General features: G+C 37.6%; 1 protein-coding gene across 4 annotated transcripts in view; it reads right to left on the reverse strand.

Moving 5' to 3' along the window:
- Window positions 1–542: 542 nt before the first annotated feature.
- actr3b (actin related protein 3B) overlaps window positions 543–21,787 on the reverse strand; it is a 36,834-nt gene continuing 15,589 nt past the window's right edge. Inside the window, exons 7-14 of one of the 4 annotated variants that reach the window (XR_013815736.1) lie at window positions 17,064–17,171; window positions 16,768–16,911; window positions 16,133–16,306; window positions 15,952–16,044; window positions 7,998–8,123; window positions 4,854–4,937; window positions 4,168–4,745; window positions 553–3,387 (exon numbers count right to left, since the gene is read on the reverse strand). Coding sequence is in view for 2 of the 4 variants with exons in the window: in XM_079806804.1 (XP_079662930.1) it covers window positions 4,650–4,745; window positions 4,854–4,937; window positions 7,998–8,123; window positions 15,952–16,044; window positions 16,133–16,306; window positions 16,768–16,911; window positions 17,064–17,171 (825 nt within the window). In the remaining 2 variants the exon portion in view is untranslated. Of the gene's footprint in view, window positions 4,746–4,853; window positions 4,938–7,126; window positions 7,384–7,997; window positions 8,124–15,951; window positions 16,045–16,132; window positions 16,307–16,767; window positions 16,912–17,063; window positions 17,172–21,787 lie in introns of those variants that run through there. The other 3 variants (XR_013815737.1, XM_079806804.1, XM_079806805.1) reach the window with 3 other exon arrangements.

Genomic DNA, 21,787 nt, shown 5'->3' on the forward strand with positions numbered 1-21,787 from the left:
GAAATGTAGGTGGGGGGGAGTGAATGAACAGTACTTTCTTCCACTCTCATTACCCACAACTGAGGTGGGCACCTAACCCCCAATCGCTCCCTGGGCGCCGCAGCAAAAATGGCTGCCCACTGCTCTGGGTATGTGTTCATGGTGTGTGTTTGCACTTGGATGGATGAAATGCAGAGCACAAATTCTGAGTATGGGACACCATACTTGGCTACACGTCACGTCACTTTCACTTATAAAGGGCCATTTGTCCAATGGAAAGGTTCTGTGGATGTTAAAGGTTTTCATAGAACAATCAATGCCAACAAATAATCTATTTTTAAGAGTGTAGCACCAAAAATGGTTCTGCTATTGTTACTAACGGAAGAACCTGGTACTGTTTAGAGCCATACTTTGACGTGTGCTCCTATCTGAAAAAACATGGGTTAATAACATTTATTTGTATATCATAATTGCTTTTGGTACAAATAAATGTCTCTTATTCGAAAATATGAAGAGTATAGCTTTAAAAGTTTGTGAATTATAAAGAACCACAAAAAAGTTTAGACAGTTTTAAAATGTTTGGGTGAACTATTCCTTTAATAGAGCACCTATTTAAATTATAGGTTAAACAGAGCAACCAAATGAGATGCAAAGGAAAAGCTTTAATTCACATTAGCCTTAAATAGCGTCACACTCAGTGCTTCTCACCGCAATGTGTTGAATTAACATACATAGTGTGCAATTGAGGATGAAATAAAGTACATTTTCTTTAGGACAAAAATAATTTAATATACAGTATATTTCCGCTTATATCAGCCTTATCTGTATCCAGTAATAATATACTTTACTGCTTCAAATTCAGTTATGTTAACTTGACTGCATACAAATCCATTTTCACTTTGATATAAATATAAACTAATTCTGAAAACCATCATATAATATAGAAAACTCTATGTATATACATACAATGACATACTTTTCATTCAATGACTGCTGATATGAAACAATCTCAGGCACCTACATGCATGCAGATCACAGCAAAAACCTTTACCGCAAGGGAGTCCAATCCTGCCCCAAAGCACTTGCCTGAAAGGTTCTAGGCTGGGTCCGGAATTGTCACCTGTACCTTTACATAGTGCACAAATTGAAGGGACAGCCACTTGTAGTAGCATCCAAAACCATTATCAAGTGCACTCATTCAATGTACAGAAACAATGAGTGCACAACCTATGTACACAACAGTTAACTGCTAGAAAATAGCCATGCCCTTTCCCATGTATTGCCAGATGCTGTCCACAGCCCTTCAGATGCACTCAATGTTCAAATATGCTCATTTGTTTCTTCTCCTTCAAGTGGGCTATATGTGGGAAACAGTGAATGAAGGTATGTGGTATTTCAGATAAAGCTAATCCTGAAGAATTTGATTAGCACGTTCTGGTATGTTTAATTAGATTTGGAGCTAAACTCAGGGTAGTGGCCCTCCCGGAGCAGGATTGGACACCGCTGCTTTAAAGAACCCGTTCAGACAAAGAATGGTAATTTACTCAGTCCTTGTCGTTCAAACTATAAACATTCTTCCATACAACACAAAAGGAAAAGTTTTGCGATATAGCTAATGAGAATGTCTAACAAGCTCCAAAAAGGGGTGAAGAAAAACACCAGAAAAGTTTTACAAAAATTATTTGTATTACCATATAAGATTTATGGGCCCAGTTGTTCATAAATTTTCATCTGAATCAGAATCCAGGATCAGTTAATCCATCTTACTTTTGTACCGGTTTTTCAAAATTGGATTGGATCAGCCTGATACAAACTTGATAACAAAATCTGGAGGTGCATTCACGCCATGTCAAAATTACCTCAATTACGTGATTTCAACTTGTAAAAAGCATTCACATCCTCGTAGAGATCGTAATTACATGGGAACTGTTAGAGAGCTCATACTTGTACCACGTTACCAATGTACCACCTGAACGCTGCAGATTCATTTAGGCGATGATAGTAGTTCCATAGAAACGCATAATTCCCAGTCCGAGGACGGCTCGGAATAGAACTAGTGAAATAGTAGAAATAGTGTTGTCCTCTTGAGACAATGGTAATTATGACATGCCTTGAATGCAGCATGGATTTCCAGTGCTCTAAATGGGAATACATATCACCATGTAGGCCAATAGCTATGTAAAGAACAACAGGTAGAACAGTCAGCGTAAAATTTGCATTTGAACAACTCAATGCAGTTTTTTTAAACGGTATTGCTGTTCCATTTACCCAGGATGAGGAATGCAGGAGCTGGGAATATCACACCCGAGTTGACCGCGTTAACTGATCAGAAAACTAAGATGGAACACATAAAAAGCGATATTTTGCACAGATAATACAGAAGTATCATGTCGACAGAGGTAGGATAGTACTGTGTGGACTACTGAGTTTATTGAGACGCAGACAAACAGAAGTGCTAATAAACAATATTTTACAACTGTTTCACTATGGTTGATGCTCTGAGCAGCCATGTCGGGGTTATTGTGCTTCCTCTGATTTCCCCAGTCGCAAATCCTACTAGGGGGGGGGCGTTCCATTTAAAAGTTCCTACTGGGGCCTGTGAATTTCCGTCAAATGGAACAGAGCATTAGACCCCTCATCTGATCCACAACAAACAAATAAAAAATATAGAAGCAATGAGCAATGAAATTGTTATAAACTACTTTTGACTGGTTAATTTCTAATGTTTATAACATATTGCTATAAATATGTTATAAATTTAACAGCTATAAATGTGTCAATGATACACACATTGTAATATCTGACCAATTTATATTACATTTTGTACCTGAAATCCATCCTGAATGCACCCTTCTGCTGGGATCAGGAAAATCCAGATTTTTTGGGGGATCAAAACAACCCGTTTTAACAACCCATTTTTAAGATTTGATCCAATCCATGAATCAAAATCTGATAAAATTTATTTCGAACTGGGCCCTGATGAAGAGCAAAATTTAAGTCCTTATTCATAAATTAATTTAATATTATTTTGGTAACACTTTACAGTTTCATCTTAAATCAGGTTCATTAGTTAAAATTAGTTAACTACATTAGTTAAAAAGAACTAATAATGAACTGCACTTATACAGCATTCATTTATCTTTGTTAATGTTAATTTCAACATTTACTAATGCATTATTACAATCTTGCTAACATTAGTTAATGAACTGTGAACTAACATGAACGAACCATGAACAGCTGGATTTTTATGAACTAACGTTAACAAAGATTAACTAATGCTGAACAGAGGTGTTGTTCATGGATAGTTCATGTTAACTAATGCATTAACTAATGTTAACTAATACAACCTTATTGTAAAGTGTTACCATTATTTTTTAATTGTTATTATTATTGGAGCTTAAAGGGTCACTTCAGTGATTTAGCATTAGGCTTTGTATCAGTAGAAACCCGGTAGTATATTCAAATTATGGTACTTTCCCCCCTCCTATCCCCCTGAGACGAGAGAATTATGCATTTTATTTCTGGAAAAATTCCTCCAATGACGCAAATATCGTCATTTTGCGTCATCGGAGGATTTTTTGGCCAGAGGCAAAGACTACAGCCACTAGATGGCGCTGGTCCGCATGTTATCAACCCGCCCAGAGCGGAGATGAGCAGAATGTAAGAAACAGACGACTGCACGGATAATCATAATAACGGAGCGCGGTGCAGAGTAAAGTGAGTGTTTCAACTTTTCAATGAATTCCTGTGACAGTTTAGCTTCCATATGCGATCTAAAAACGTGCCAGACTGGCGCTTAACGTTACCTCAGCTCTTTGTGAGGAATGAAATCTGACACTGCTGCCTGTGCCGTGACTTTCGTTCAGCTCACTCACACTTTATTGAAAAGACACGTTCAGTTTTTAATTGTAGTGTTTATTCTCTAACTGAACGAAATGATTGTATTACTAGTCTATGAAGATCAAAACGACGGTGTACGGAGTGGCCTCGTAGGGCAGCGAAGCAAGTGCATTCTGGGAGTTGTTGTCTTTCATCCACATGAGACAAAAATACATTTTCTGTCTTTTCTCAGTCTAGAAGGCACCAAATTAAAAAATTATTTCATATTTCTACTGCATAAATGATCCAGTTTAAATGCAAAGCTTAATGCTAAATCACTGAAGTTACCCTTTAACATCCACTAGTCACTGCACGCTTTCAAAATAGTAGCTTGGACATTCTCTTAAACATCTCCTTTTGTTTCATAGAAAAAAGTAATATGGGTTTGAAATAACACAATTACAGAATTTTCCTTTTAGTTTGAACTATTCCTTTAAAATGCAAACAAAAACTAAATTGAGTTGCAAAGTAAACCGACCCCAATGTATGGCTTCACCTGCAGTCAATGTGCAATTCTTGAATTCCTCTTTTATGTTGCATTTCGAATATTGAACATTCAGCGCTTGCTATCAAAGCACAAGCCTCAAGTCTCCAGATCCAATCCACATAATACCCTTGTGCCTGGCTTTGACATTTTCAGTGATAAACAAAAAGCTTTGTTCTTTCTATTCTAAGCTTGTCAAAGCCTGAATTATTCCTTTTCAAAGGGAGTGGCAATCAAAGTGTGATACGGGGAGGTTATAAATCGATTGAATTGATATCTAGGCTTACAGCGGGGTGCAAGATCAGCACTAGGACATGATGCCAAAGACTGGGTTGTGACGACAGATTCTAGGTCCATATTCCTCATAGTCCTTCTTAGAGTGGCAGACTTGAAAGAACTCGGGCTATAGAATGTTAAGAAAGAAACATTAATCAGTGGTTAAGTGATGAATATATTCAAAACGTACAGTAAAGAGACTGTGACATAATGAAATATACTGTATGAGCATTACCGTAGAAGCCAACATGGATCCCCCAAACCACACGGCATATCGCTGCATGTGATGCGATATTACCTGCACCTCCATGGGCTTGGGCTGGATGAGGAATCAGATGTATTCAAAGAATTTCAGAATGCATTCAAGAATTTCTCTCACCTCATCAGCCATCTTACTTTTCCACTGAGTTTGAAACATGAAAACATGTTAGGGAATACATAACGGATCTGCAATTTATGGAAGTTTATTATATCTTGCGATGTTAATAATGTTATTAATGTGACTATATGTACAAATACGTTTTTATGTTCCGTAACACTTTATTTTGATAGTCCACTTTAGACATTCTACTAACTATAAGTAACTTTGCAACTACATGTCAACTAACTGTCATTAAAGTATTTGTAGACCGTCTGATTAATATTTACTAAAACTTTATTTTGTTGGTCCCCCAACAGACATTCTACTGACTATAAGTAACTTGGCAACTACAATTCAACTTATTCTACTAACCCGAACCCTAACACCTAACCATAATCTACCAGTCTACTGACAGTCAACTAATACTCTAATGACAGTTAGTTAACATGTAGTTGCAAAGTTACTTATAGTTAGTAGATTGTTTAAAGTGGACTATCGAAATAAAGTGCAACCTTATGTTCTTATGGGACTGAATAATTTAAAAAGGTTTTGTTTTATTCAGTATTCAGTAAAAGGTTCCAGACAAATGCTTTAATTTATGCATTAAAACTTTTTTTTACCAGCTTACATGTATTTGCATATGTACTTGTATAAGATGCATACAGTATATTTAACATATTTCCAGAATTGACAAACACTTGAAATGAAAAGCAAAGATACATTGAGGTAGTGAAGGCAATCCAAGTGAATGCATATACAATATTATTTGAAATGCGTACATACTTCTATATCTTTTAGGAATGTAAAAATATACTGTATGATGCTATTATTTTTTACCACTTTTTTTTCAGGCAATGTTACATTGTGGCGCTGAGTGCGCAGTTCGGTCAAGTAAGTTACAAAAATGGCATCCGCACTGCACAACCAAGCAAGCTTGAGTATAAACCAGGCTTTACATTTTGGGCAAAATGAAGCATAATAAGAGGCAGAATAATTAAGGGGCTATGTACACAACACTGTTTCAACTAAAAAATAGTTTTTAGGAGTTTTGGCCATTCATTTACACGATAAAGGCATTTTGTGGGGCCTGAAAAGGAAAATTTTGAAAACAAAACCATTAGCATCTCTGTGTAAACTACAAAAACGCAAATTTGTGAAAATGGTGACGTCATATGCATGAGTATTACATGTTCAGTCTATACACGTAATGCTTCTTAAAGGGGTCATGAATTGAGAAATCAATCTTTTGATATATTAAAGAAGGTCATGGTAATATAAGAATATCCTGTACGTTTCGGAGCTGAAAACGTCCTTGTTAGTGTAACGTACTGCTCTGAGACAGAAGGTAGAAGATCCAAATGCAGCTTTATTAAAGGTTAATCCACACTCGTAGTCATCAAACAGGCAAGAGGTCATAACATGTAATCAGTCCAATAAGGTAAAAAAGGCAAGAGAGACAGGAAAACGGATAATCCACGGAACAGGCAAGAAATCCAAAACCAAGAGACATGAAACCAGGGAAACGCTCAGAAATGCAGTATAGACAAACAAGACTTCGCAGTGAATGACAGAGTGAACATGGTTTATATAGGCTGGGGTAATGGGGTAATGGGGTAATGGGGTGATGAGACACAGGTGCAAACAATGAGTGATGATGAGTCTGTGCAAAGGATTATGGGTAATGTAGTTTTTGATGAAACGTCAGTCCGGGTTGGAGTGCCCTCTGGTGGTGATCACGGGCACTCACACTGGTGAATTGTGACAGTTAGTCAAATAAAAGCTTTTCATTGACAGCTGGCTCATCAAACGAGGGATCTGCGAATTTGCCTCCCTGTTATGTCAGAGAGCAGCGAAACGCCGGCTCAACAGAAGACGATCAACGCCTAATTCTGTAGGTAAATATGATAGGCCTACGTGGCACTAAACCGGATCGAGCTACCAAGCAATAAACATGCCGATGAAGATTACAAAATATTGTGCAGTGCCTGGTTGTGGAAGAACACAGTCGCTGCTTCCTTCGGATTCCAATATTAGGAATGCGTGGTTGAATTCCAGTTCACGTGGGTAAGACATTGGGTGTTTGTTCCTTCATTTCACCACGGAGACAGGTCGAGACTGGATTTGCAGACAGAATTACTTTTTTTTTTAAACGATGCTGTGCCTTATATATTGGATCCGACAGGAATGGTGTAACACACTTATGTGAATAAATTTTTTTTAGATGTGATAACATTTTAAAAAATGTGATAGTATTGGATTGTTACAGATTATTTGATATCTACTGATTATGTGTATGTGTCTAACTAAACATAATTAACGATAACTTACCACGCTGTCAAAGGCTGGAGTATCCTTTGTATTAGAGGTGTTGTTGGTTCATTGTCCTGCGATTCGGGATCAGACTCTGGGTCGAAAATATATGGGTGAATCGTTCTGGTAGCCATTTTTCCACATTGGAAGTTTTCAAAACAATTCCTCACATGTACTGATGGGGAGTCGAAACTCATTATAATATGCAAAACTGTTATCCAATCATAGCAGTGGGTGTTTACTTCCAAGTCTTCAATGCGGCACTCCCATAAAAACATAGCTAGGCTCAAAACCAGGGTAGAAAATAGCCTATTACTAATTCATTATGTTTTTGAATGTAAAAACCACGCAAACATCATAAGTTGACCTCAGGCAACAGCATAAATTAAATAAAAAAATAAAAAGACAGTTCATGACCCCTTTAACAAAGTGACATTGCCAACTACTGGCCTGGCATGCATAACAACATTTTAGTCATTTTTGCATATCCGTGTGAATGGGGACAGTGTTGTTGTCGAACACAGAACAAAGAAAATCTGAGCGCAAAAAAATGCAAAAGAAAATTCGTGAAAAACTCATGATGCCTTAAAATGCTGCCTCTGTAGGCAGCACAATAGGTTTTTAAAACAGAACAGGTTTCCAAAATGCACTACAACACATGAATGTGAGTGTGGTGTGAGAAATTTTGAGATAATAATGAGATCAGACCTTTATTCTGCCTCCGCTGAGCTCCTCACTCAGTCGGAGTCTGGCGTCCACCACACGCTTCAGGTCCCGCTGCAGCCTGCGGCCAAAGTCCCGAAACATGGTGGAGCCACCCGACAGGACTACGTTCTAATGCACACAAACACAGACACACAATTCTGAAATATCTGTTTTCAGCCCCTAAAAAACACTGCCCAGCCAAAAATAAAGTCTCTGATTGGATTTAAAGGGGTCATGATATGAGAAATAACATTTTCATTGATCTTTTGGCTTATAAGAGGTTTTTGTATCAATAATACATCCTGCAAGTTCCATAACTTAAAACATCCTCGTCATCAATAAAAAAGCATTTATAGAATCAAGCTGTAAAAAAGCATGAGACGTCACAGGGGCACAATCTTTTGCATACGCCTGCCTTTGGAGCAAGACAACAATGCCTACTTTTACATCATCGCATCATTGTCCCCAGTGTTCAGTTGATGAGCAGTGAGTGGATATAAAGAAGTTGTTTTTGATAAGATTGTGATAATAACAAGATTGCAATGCCACACAGACATTGTGCTGTTCCTAGCTGTGGAAAGACAGCATCTTTGCATAAGCTGCTGAAGGATCCTGATGTTGGAGAAAAATGGATTCAGTTTATTTTTAACAAATGTAGTCACGTCCGTGCTGTCTTGCGTGTTTGTACCGTACATTTCACCAGCGACTGTTTTGAGAACAAGATGCAATACGATACTGGCTTTGCCCAAAAACTTTTGCTCAAAGATCAGGCTGTGCCAACTGTTCTGGAACCAGCAAGGACCCCGCAAACTGTAAGCAACGCATTTCATTTGTAAACCGGTAATGACAGTTGAATTCATAATGAATAATCCAAGTATTTTTACTTTATAAAAACTCTTTATAATTTCTGAAGCTGTCAATCACACACCGCAAGTTTATCTGGACACTTGACAAAACTCCCGTTATAGTGACGCTCTTACACGACACAATGAATCTATTACTGTATTTTCATTCTGTTTGCATTGTTAGTTATGGTGAAAGCATTCGTGAGGGTGCAGAAATCACATTGCAATGACGAGATCACAGTATTCACACGATCAACAAACTGTCATCTGCTCAATGCTCATCACTGCAACCATGCATGTGATGGGTATAGATCTAAGATCCACACAGAGATGTGTTTAGCTGTATATGTAAAAATGTTGTATCGTCCAGACGGATCCAGCGTTTTGCCAGCCTGAAATCTGTATTTTTTTAAACCGGGTCCCAGCGTGGATAAATCTGAAAACCGACACCTTTGCGTTTTCATGTTTACAGTCAATCCATATATTTTGTGAAACGGTGATGTCATCACACCACGTCCCGCATGGTATAGACTAGAAGGGATACAGCTACGGCCACTGCATGGGCACATCAATATTGCGTCATTTAATTACTGTATTTGCATTATTGTGGGGCGTCCATAGGCGTTAATAAAACAATCTGGTAAGTAGCAAATGTATTTATTGTTATTTTATCATTAAATTTTGCCTAACATCCTATAGGAAGGGTTAGGGTGTACCTAATGGTATACCATTGCTGTACCCATTCTAGCCACAACTCTTCTTCTCCGTTTTTAGTATATTTCTGTGGCAGAATTACAGCGCCACATACTGGTCTGGGATGTATACTACATTGTTTTGAGTCGGTTTCCGTGGTTTTGTGTTTACGCAGTTATTTCTTGAGACGAGGGGGAAAAAAGATTGGATAGGGAAAGCTCGGGCTTCATGTGGATGAGGCCTAAATATAATACAATAATCAACACTTTTCACGATTCGTTAATTTCGACAGCTCAGCTGTAATAGTAAAAACGTGAAGACTCACAGCAGACACGCCCCTTCAAACAGAGCGTTCAAATCAGAGGGCTAAAATCAGAATGGAAAATAGCCATTTATTTCTAAATTATGACAATTTTTGTCAAATGTAAAAATCATATTAACATTATAAGTTCACACCAGGAAACATTATTATTACTACTATATTTTAAATAATTTTAAAAAATCCAGTATAGGCAAATGCTTAAGAGTCTATGATTGGATCATTATTGCACTGATTATTAAGCTTCTAGCATGTTATATGTTTGGCAACAGTTCTTCTAACCCTAACTGATACACATGTGAGTGTGTAGCTTTTCATTTCTTAAACAACCATGTAGGAAGTCACATCATGGCTATATTTCAGAATGACAACATCAAGATTCATCAGGCTCAAATTGTGAAAGAACAGACCTTAAATGAATCAAGTCTTTGGGATGTTCTGGAGTAGACTTTACAGAGTGCTGGACTCTTGCATTGTCAATACAAGATCTTGACCAAAAATGTATGCACCTCTTAATGGAAATAACATTTATTTATGGTTGTTTAAAAAATGAAAAGCCTCAAACACCATCAATTTGAGCTAGAAGAACTGTTGCCAAACATATAACATGCTAGAAACGTGCACACTGCAGTAAGCCAGATCGATATTGGGCATCAAGAAAACAAGATTTAAAAAATAACTGTGTTGAGCTATATAACAATGATTAGTTTTCTGTTGATGAATGTATCCAAACAGTTGCTCACCTGTCTAATAAAACACATAATATAACGGAAACGGAAATCTAAGGTAACGGGGGTACGATGTCATTGATAGGCGAACCATGGACAGCACTGTTCTAGTGTTTTTTGGATATTTTAATCCAAAAATCTTACATATTGTGCCTTTAATTCCAAATAGCGACTTTTTTCTGGCCGGGCAATGTAGTACTCAAGTTTATAAATCAAGGAAGAACTAATGCAAAAGCATCTATAAACATGCACAAATTTGCTTCTATATGAATGGACTCATTATGACAAAGACAAAGCATCACCGCTCTACCATCCCTGTGCTGAGCAAAACAATTTAAATCAAATTTAAATCAAATCCACAACACTACATAAATTAAATCACTGAAATGAAAAGAAAAGAAACATCCTTGGTAATAGCAAATTATTCTAAGAAATGCAATACTGTGAAAACAAATAATAATTCAGATTGTGTCCACTTATAAGTCTTCTAGTCCACAGAATATTTTAATAATAATAATAAAAAACGTTTGCATTTTCACTTACACTTCTGAAATAAACTTCTGTTACATTTTTGGCAAAGGCCAGCAGAGTTGCATGCTGGGAATAAATGACCATGGGCTGACTGAGGTCAGCTTATAACAGGGTATCTGCAGGAGATGTGCGTTTCATTACAGGGCTGAGGGTTCAATCCTCACTTAACGAACTTGAGGAGAGCTATCATGGTATTTGGATTAGGACTTGCTGGTTCCCCATCTAGGGAATAAAAGGCTGGCTTCCTCCATCTTTACTGATGAGTTTAAAAAGTGGATGGACCGTGATAGTCGACCCTTTCACTGAGGTAAACAGTTTTCAATTTACAGTGCAATGCAGACCAGAATCTGGTAAGAGACATTCAACTTTATTTCCCCTCTATTCTTCTGTGATATTAAAACAAATCTTTCAAAATTCATTTTATTCATAATTCATTTCTCTACCTGAAGACTCAACCCCCCCTGGGGAGGATAATCAAATAATGTCACATTTACATGGCAAAAAAAAATGGCACAGAAGTGCTTCTGAAGTGGCATTTAGATGTCTTTACAATTGAATGCTGCTCAAAGGTGGAATAAATACATTTAAACTGCATACTTTTATACTAAGTTTTGGTCAGAGAAGGCATAATTTAGTCAGGGTTTTATGTGGAATTACGCCTTTACACTGAATTTTGAGCAGGCACAGAACATCCTTTACATTTTGTGAGGTCCTATGCATGCCGAGCTCATGTTTATATCTATGCTAGTTTTGTAAAACAATAATTTCAAGGTCATAAATATTTTTCCTCTGATTTGATGAAAGCCATTGTGACTGTGCAGCTTTTACAGTTTGCGGATTTGAATGGCAAAATCTTTCATGAACTCTTCCATGAAAGAGGACTCAGCCAATGATAGAAATTATGGGGCGGAGCAACGTCCCAGTCGTTGCCCCACCCCGTTTTGCAGGGAACCTCGGCTGCATCCAAGATCGCATACTTCCCTACTGTATGTAGTAGTAGGCATAAAACAGTGAAAATAATAGTATGTCGAATTCGCAGTATTCATAAAACAGTAGGTGAAAGTACTCAAATGCCTACTTTTTTATTACTACTTCCAGCAAGATTATACTTTTTTAGTGGTCGTTATTCAAAAGAAGTACCTACTCAGAGAATATGCAATTTCAGACACAGCCTAGGTCTTTCTCCTCCAAACACCTCTTCACTTTTCAACTCTTCACTTCATTTTGATAAATACAATCAAAATATCATTGAATGTCAGACTACAGAAGTAAAATTTGATGCAAACAAAACTGGTTGCAAACGTTTCACATTGACAATTCTATAGCCACCCAAAACATAAAAAATACAATTGAAAACCTCCCTTGCATGCTGGGAGAAATATGGGTATATTTAAGGTTTGAACGCATGATAGTTGTTATTGTATGTGTGAGCATTATGGCTACTGCAATTCTTTTGTAACTTCCCTCAGCCCACTCTAATATTTGTTTTAAAAACTTACTGAAAAATACTGATAATAAAAAAAAGTTGTTCAAGTGAAATCCTGTAGTCATTTTGTATACCCTGTTGTAAACCCTTGTTATTTTTAGTAGAGGAAATAACATAACTGGTTTTCAAGTTGTGTAACCATAAATTTGGCAGTTGTCAGGACAATCGATGAGCAAGTTTTCATGGCATAGTCTAAATGTCACTGCATGCAATCCATGTGAGATTCACAGCAAAAAATAAATAAAAATAATAGCACTTCTAATATGAAATATGCCTACATGCCTAACACAGAGCTTTCAGTATGGAGGAGAGACAGCCTCAGTTAACTGCACTAACGCAAAAGTAATTTAATGCAAACATGTAAAAATGTTACTGTTTACAACAAGTAAAACAAGATTGCAATATGTTACTTTAAGAAGTAACATTCCCTAACACATGATGACTGATGTTATTTCTAGAGAAAACCCTAGATAAACCGATCCCTACTCTGCATTTGTTGATTAGTTTGCTTTTTCTGCCAAGATTTTTTACACCTCAAAAAATGGTGGCAATAAAAGAAAATACAAAACTAAAAGGGCATCAAAGCACTTTCCATTCAAAGTCCTATTCCTTCAATAGTCCACAGTGAAGCTTCTTTCATAGGCAAATTAATAATCATTTACGTGCACTGTGATGTAGATGTGCACTAATTATAAGTGTGCATAATTGAATTTGTCAAGACACTATCCAATTCTATATATCTCACAACTCTCAGCCTGACTGAATAAATACTGAGGTTATTTCAGAGCTTTTCAGTCCCATTTGCAGGGATCAGTAAAAGCTCTCTCTATTCTAGACTATTAGAGTAATTGTGAACAGAGTGGGTACACACTGACCCCTGTTGGAAAAATAAAATAACTGATCCCACTATGAAAACTTGAGTCTAAACCATATAACAAAAACTGCAATGAACAAAGTGCACTTTATTGAAATGCGAGAATGACTAACTTTCTTTGAATAAAGGGACTTTCTTTTACAGATATGGGTGTGTGCTGAGCTCCCATTAACCCGTTTTAATGATTAAACAAAAGACAGTATAAAGAAAAAAAAAATAGAAAAAAAAACAGAACAAATTGAAACACTCAGTATTGTGACTGAAAGAAAGAACAAAAAGCACATTGCCACAATGTTCTCATGCTTTACTGATAGACAAACAAAGTTCCTATCGTTTCTGTTTTCGTCAGGTAGTGGCAGTGTGCTGTCCTTTTGTTCTTTTTGTTTTCTTTTTTGGATATGCACCTGCTCTAAAGTTATTTGGATGTGCACACAACACTGAACTGAATTTTTTTTTGACATGATTAAGCTAAAGAAGCCACAGATAGGGAAAACACTTTGAATGATCAACTTTTTATATAAATATGGTATGGAGCCTATACTTATGGAAACTTGTTTCCACTACAGAATAAATAAAATAAAAAAAAACTTTTTATTTCACAATTCTGACTTTTTTCCATGCAATTGTGAGTTTATATCCCGCAATTCAGACGTTATAACTTGCAATTGCGAGTTCCGACTTTTTCTCAGAATTGTGAGAAAAATATATACCATGTCCATTGCTGGCCAAAATTATCTCCAGTTATTTTTTGCAAATGTAATCTGTCATTCAACCATTCACTAATGACTTCACTCACTCAATTCTGCTTGTCATTTCCTTTAATATAATCCAAATTTGCCAGGATACAAGTTTTTGGAAGTGGAGTTTAACACTCCATTCAACTGAATCAAAAAAATCTTTAATAATCAAATAATGTGAAGGGGTAAATTTACCCTCCTCTTGGATATCATAGTTATCATAATAGAATACCTTGTTTGGACATTGGTAGAATGATCAGAACCAGTACAAATTCCATTATCTGATTTTCCATATGCTCAGATTTTGTGAAAGCTTCAGCGCAGGTTCTGCCAGGAAGACTCTTTTTATCTGCCCACGTCTTTCTGGTAGAACTAGTGTTTCTTTATCCTAAGTTAGTTCAAGGCTGGATCTTCTTAATCATTTATATGACCTTTGGAAGTGTGGAAAACTTTGTCTTTAGAAAACTCTCTGTCAACTGATTGAACATCAACTCCTGGGGCCCTATCATAAAACCAGTGCCATGCGACGCCAGGCACGATGCAAGTGTTTTTTGCTAGTTTCAGCCCAACACAGTTATCATTTTCACGTCCAGCACCATGCTGTTTAAAAATGCATTCGTGCCCATCTCTTCAGCCAATGGCTGGTCTGAAAACAAGGTGTGTTCAGGTGCATTGTTGGTGTGTTGCTATTTTGAGGCAACTGAAAACTACTGCGCCATTGACCAACAAAAACCTGGTCTATAGTCAATAGCACAGTATTTTTTTGTGTTATATAAAGGGCGCGTTAGTAATATGCACCTATAGGCGGGTGCACAATGTGTGTACACTCTGCTTATTACACACACAGGGATGCAGCACAGAAACTATTTTAAATATTTAAAAAAAAGGACTCCCTCTCTGGAGAAGCATTCAGTCTTTCCTCTCGCAAACTCCACCATGTAAATAGCGAATCCACTATGGTGCAAGCGCATCTGGCTTTTAAAGGGAATGGGAGAGGAAACTCTGATTGGTTTATTGCACGTTACGCCCAAAACACACACGACTCATTAAGAGACTAGGTAAAACCCTTTTGAATCATGCGCCTGGCACGCCAACCATTTTTTCCGTTGTTAAACTAGCAAAAGTGGGTTTGGACACACCCTAAGTGCACCTGCGCTTCAGACCATGCACTCAGATTGTTAAAGCTGCACTGTGTAACTTTTTTAGTTTATTCTTAGCTAAAAAAACTTAGTTCTTTCAAAAATATATGTGCTCATTAATGTATATTTACTTCTTTCAAGTAATAAAGTATTCTCGTAAGTTTATAATATGCCATTGAAAATACATACGGGTGAGGGGTTCGAATGCGGGTCGCCATGTTGCCCCTCCATCTTGAAAGTACATTAGCCAAAGAGGGACATACCCGTAAATTCAAGCTTCGCCTTTCACGTTTTAACACTCGATGGCACCGTGTCGAATGTGGACGAGGTCGAACTGGAAGCCATGTTAATCTTGGACTAAATCGGCCACTGTAGGAGTTAAAACGAAATCGGAATTGAGAGGAACAAAAACAAAAATTCTCTGGATGGTCATATACCTTTTCACCACTAGATGGGGGAAAATATCACACAGTGTAGCTTTAAAATAGGGCCCCATGTCTTCATTGAGAATATTGGTTCCTCAGAATCATTATGTAATAATAACATTTCCAAAATATTGTATAAAATTATATTAAAGAGAACCACTGAAAATAATGGTATTGCACCTTGTAAAGTGGTCTTCTGACATCTATAGGGCAGTTCTGAATGACTTCATCCACTACATCTGAGATGGGCTGCAAGAAGTCTGGGTTGGCAAACTGCAGAGTGAAAAGACCTTTTACTACAGTTTCCAAAGGTCATTCTGGGTATACATGTTGAATAATTCAGAAAGTGTGGTCTTTCTACCTCAGGGTGAAAAAATATCTCTGGTCCCAGAAAACGCTCATATCCGACATCTATTAGAAATTCATTTTTGCTGATAGCATTTATTCCCTTGTATTTTTTTATCCATTTGCTAGGGTCCATGTCATATTTTGTGAATTCCTTCACTATGTCTGGACAGATGTAGCAATACCTTTCCTAAAAACAAAAACAAAACAACACAGAGTAATACAGATAAGGAGTTCAAAAGTCATATTAGATATAAATATGATAGAGCAAGCGTGACACTATTGATTTTTTACAAAACAGCCTATCGCTCTGAAAACTGCTTTGAAAATTTCAGATGATTAAAAAAAGAAAACATATGAAAGAGATAAATAGGAGGCTAAGTAAGGGATGATGCACAGTTTTCTGGCAATTATAATAAAATTAACACAGGCAAGGTAATCAGAACTTCTGCACTGGACATTGGACAGTCATATTGGACATGAAATAGTGATTGAGTTGAGTTTAAATGATTTTATATTACTTATAGATTAGCAGAAAATAGTAGACAAATGCAAAATATAAGTTTACTGGTCATTATATAAAACTACTTAATGTTATGACTAACCAATCAAAATGCCAGAGAAAGGAATACCATCCTTGTCGTTACTCACTTTAACAGCTTTTGCGGTCTCCAGTGACTGTTCTGGAGGAATGCCGATCTCTCTATCTCTCAGCATTTGTTGAATGAAGTAGGTTATGTCTCTTCCTGCTATAGGGATGTGCTTTATACAGCTGCCAATCACATAACCTTCTGCCTAAGAGATAAAAGAAACGGAAATCAGCCATCTAAATTGGTGAGGAAAGCTCCATCAGCATTTGTTCGCAGATGCCACCTGATCTAACACAATAAAATTTTAACTTATATATTATTTTTTGATGGCATTGCATGTATATCTGTGTTGATTACCACTGGTATGACATGAGTAACCCCATCACCGCTATCAATCACGATTCCTGTTAGTGTTCGTTTTCCAACCTGTCTTGAGGTCCATGATGCTGCCAATGCCAAAACAGCCTGAAAAATGGCCACATAGATAAATAAGTTACATAGATAAATAAATAATGTCCAGTGTGAATGGTCCCTAAGTTTACCTTAAATAGATGACAAACTTGATTGTAAAATGGATTGTTGTACTGTAGGTCAGTGACATGCAACTAAATGGGACATGGAACTAAAACAAACAATATATTGACATTTTGAGCCAGCTTTACAAATACCTTGCACCAGGCAAACCCTTTTTTTGGCATTAAAAATAACTATTGTCAGGATTTACTAAAGACATGCAGTAAAAAAATTAGTGATAATGGACAGAAATATTTAAATGCTATCAAAGCGGGAATTACTGAAATAATGGGCCAGACTATTGACATTACCTGAGCAGTTGAATTAAATGCACAATAACATTATGTAGTGTTTAAAATGCATGCACATGGTTCAGCTGAAAGCTCTTTGACTTGCTGTTAATGCTGCTAACTAAATTAATAAAACCAACTGTCTCTATCAATCAGATGAGAGTTAATGCTGCATTCGTCACTATAGCTAGAGTAGGCTACTGTCACGAATATGTTATGGGTAATCTGTGTCAATTTCTGTTCTTGGGTGGGTTGGAAACGTGTTCTAGTTCTGTTTCCTGAGTTTGTTGATTTTATTACCACCTGCACCTGTTGTTATTATGTAATTATGTTGATTAGTTTGCCTTTTGTATTGCCCTGTGTTGTGTTCATTTTATTTGTTTGTTCTTGTCTAATTTACCAGCTGTTGTGTTCCAGTTTATCTAGCCTAAGTACTCTGAGTATTTTGTTTCTTTGAGTTTTCATTTAATAAATCCTTAGGGTACAACAGGGCTAAAGGCTCCACGGGGTAAAAGGCTCCTTTGAATTTATTTTCAACTAGACGGAACAAAAAACCCTCGGCACTTTCTAACACATCTGCATTTTAAGATGCACGCGGAAATTTGTCTGGTCTTTTCCGCGATTGCAAAGTTGATTCTGTGCTAGTTTGATCTAATATTTCATGTTTTAAAATATTTTGTAGATTTAAGTAGCAAATGATAATCACTAAAATTACTGATTATACTTTGAGACAAACGTCTTCTTAATGATTTTCAGTTTTGTTCAAGGTAATTAAAGCAACAGTTTTTCAACAAAGGAAGAATATGTAAAAGTATAGTATTTGGGGTAAAAGGCACCCCTGCTGTTGGGGCAAAAGGCATCATATTTAACATGATAATAAATAGCTGGATGACTTTTCCATTTGTTGACATGACATGGTTAGATTCAGAGGGTAAATGTCACATATTAAGTTGGGTGTCCACCTTAGAGATAATCACCATATTTATAATGAAACCATCATATTTAAAAATATGATATTAATCATATCATATAATAAAGTATAATTTATTGTTACTACTGTAAATCTATATTAAATTATTATGGAATCTCCTTCAATGCTTTCAGAATGATTTTGTTTATATATTTTTTAAATATATTTCTATATTAACAATTTAATGACAGCATATTTAGGCTATTGAACAAAAATAATTGTATTCATCAAAAACAGAAAATAGTTCAAACTTTGCTTAAGTGGTTGTCTGAACAAGTATTAACTTAGACATTATTAAAAACATACCTTTTGCCCCACGCTGGTGAGTCTTTTCCATAAACCATTGTGAGCCACCCCATACATTTATGAGATTTTTAAACAAAACAAAAAACACTTTTATGATTTATTTTCACACAAAATCTGTTGCTCCATAAATGTTCAATACAACAATTTTTTTTTTCTGCAAACATACACTATACATAATGAAAAGCAAATTTTTCTTAAGGTGTGAAAATTTAGCCCCGTTGTACCCTACTGCTGCGAGGAGATCCAACTCTTGTCATTCCTTTTAGCAACAAATGGATCTAGTGGCAGTTTGTGTCCTCCTCCTCTCCCAGGGGGACCGCTACCTCGAGAGACACACAGAGGGCCCTTTAGACCTTGTCCATCTGGTACACTACAATGATGACCTCTGTGTGTTTTTCCAGGCAGGCCTCAATGTTTCCAGGAGTTTGTGGACTGGTTCACTGCGGATTCCCCTTTAACATCGGCGAGCTGTTTAAACTGTTTAGACTGTCTAAACACAGTCCAAGGCATGGACTTTGTGCCATTGGACATAAAGCAGGAGCCCACCGCAGACACTGAGCCCGAGCCTGCTGCGATGCCAGGGCCTGAGCCTAACATGTCCGACCAGGTGCGTGAGCCGGCAACATCATCTTTGGCCGAGGGAATACTGGTGGAATATGAGGGTGTGAAGACCTGTCCCATCAACAAAGGCAGATGTGGATGTGCTGAACTCTGAGCCCCAGATTTGGAGGAGAGCACAAATGATAGCACCCTGCCTTTTCGCCCGTCTTGCACTGAGCATGTTTCGTCACCCAGCACCCAGTTATTGATGTCTTTATTCCAGCCCTGCCTCCCACAGCCACCTCCTCTGTTCTGAGTCGCCAAAGAGAGCTGTTTCTGAGAAGTGCCTGTTTTTTTTTTTTACCTGCCTTCACTGTTTTTCAGTATTGATTTCTGGTGAATTGCATGGAAACCAAAATTTGGACATCCTTTCCATAACACAACTATGTGTTGAAACTTTGCATGCACAGTGTTTTAAAAATCGAGTGTGGGTCAAATTGACCCACAACACTAGCCTGGTCTTACCAGACTCTCTTACATTTAATTTGTACAGAGAGTCTGGCCTCTCTCCATTGACAAGCGTTTACTTACTTGAAGGCGGGTATACTCTGTTGAAGTTTAAAACTATTGGATCTGCCAAGAGCCACTCTGGATCTGCCATAACCAATCGCTAACGTTTGGTTGTGACGTATGTCATGCAGCGTTTGCCTTTTGTTTCTCACATGGAAGTCCGTAAAAATAAATGTGCACGACACCTCAGTGATAAAACCTAAAACTCATGCATTCGGATTGTGATTTATTCACGGTGGAGGGGAGAGTTTTGTGATCGGGAACGCGCTGCTCACATGGTCCGTAACATGATTGTATGCTGTAAATAAAATGTCATGCTTGGTATGATAAGAATAAATACTGCTGTAAATAACAGCCCAATTCAAATGTTTACGTGATTTTCGTCTTTTTATTTTTTGAGCGTAATGAAATATATTGCTCTTGTAAATATTTACCAGCATTTAAAGAAATACAAGTCTAGAAATGCATCCAAATGACAGCGAAGCGCAACCGCACGGTGCTCTGCAGTGTTCAAAAAGGATATAAACAGTGAATTTTGAAGTGATATATTCTTGAAAACTCAGAGACGGCCGGGGATTTTTACGCTGGTGGTGGGAGACGGGCGGCAATAAAATCACCACTTTAAATGATGACAATACCTTACGACCCCACGAGAAACAATTACTGTCCCAATAGGGCTTCAGCAAACTCCTTCACCACTAACAGAGCGAGCTGGAAAATCAAACTTTTCCCGAACCCCATGGGGAAAAGGGCCACAACATCATGGCCACCAACAAAACTCAGCAAAGATTGTTCTTGCTCCGGCTTTAACTTCTGGATATTCGGCAGCGGTGCCACAACAGAATGAATGGCTTTGCTCGCATCTTTCTCCGCCACCATTACTGAACTACAACTCAAACTAGCGCACAACATCAACGTCATCGTTCTCAGCCACTCCCTCTGTTCGCTGATTGGACCGGTTAAAATTTGATCTGAGAAAACCATAGACCAGGGGTGGGCAATTCCAGTCCTCGAGGGCCACTGTCCTGCAGAGTTTAGCTCCAACCCTGATAAAATTAGCTGGTTCAGGTGTGTTTGATTAGGGTTGGAGCTAAACTCTGCAGGACAGTGGCCCTCGAGGACTGGAATTGCCCATGCCTGCCATAGACTGTAAAAAAATATGGACGTAGTGTCCGTGACGTCACCCATAGGATTCTGATGAGCCGTTCTGAAGCGCAAAGTAGGGACGAGATGGCCGTTGCCATCTTGGCAGCGCGTCATCGCGCGCCACTCCCAGATAACAGAAAATGGGCAAAAAGGCGGGACGTGGGCGGAGCTTAAGTGACGCGATGACTAACAGACAGCAGATAAATGGCTATCCACCTGTCACTCGAAGTGGCCACGCCCTTAATTATGCAGAATTTTAAGGCTTTATATAATGTAAACAAATGAGTTATAAAAAAATTCACCCCCCTCACAGTTGTCATGAAGGGCAAAATGAGCCGTATAGACCAAAAGCACAATTTGTACCAGGCTGTAAACATGTTTTATTCTGCTCTAAAGTTGGCCATTTTAACATGGGGCTCAATTAGATTCTGCTCCCTTCTGGATCCTGTCCCTAGCGGCCAGTCGATGAATTGCAGTTTGAGGCACTTCCGTATTGGCTTCAAGAGAAACTGCGGGAGGTTGCCGCTTGGAGGAAACCTAAGAATATACCGCAGTCCCAAACGGAGTACTGAAGAAAAATGAAAATTGAGCGGAAGTACGTAGGAGGGCGGAGCCAGGCTACCCCAACACAACAGGAGGGTTACATTTTATTAAAATGCTAATTATTAAGACAAGACAAGCTTTTATATTACACATTATTGTTATTTCAAACACAATTTTCAAGTTAAGTATTTAAACATAAAAGT

This window comes from Gobio gobio, assembly GCF_949357685.1.
Source record: "Gobio gobio genome assembly, chromosome: 23".
Lineage (NCBI taxonomy): Eukaryota > Metazoa > Chordata > Actinopteri > Cypriniformes > Gobionidae > Gobio > Gobio gobio.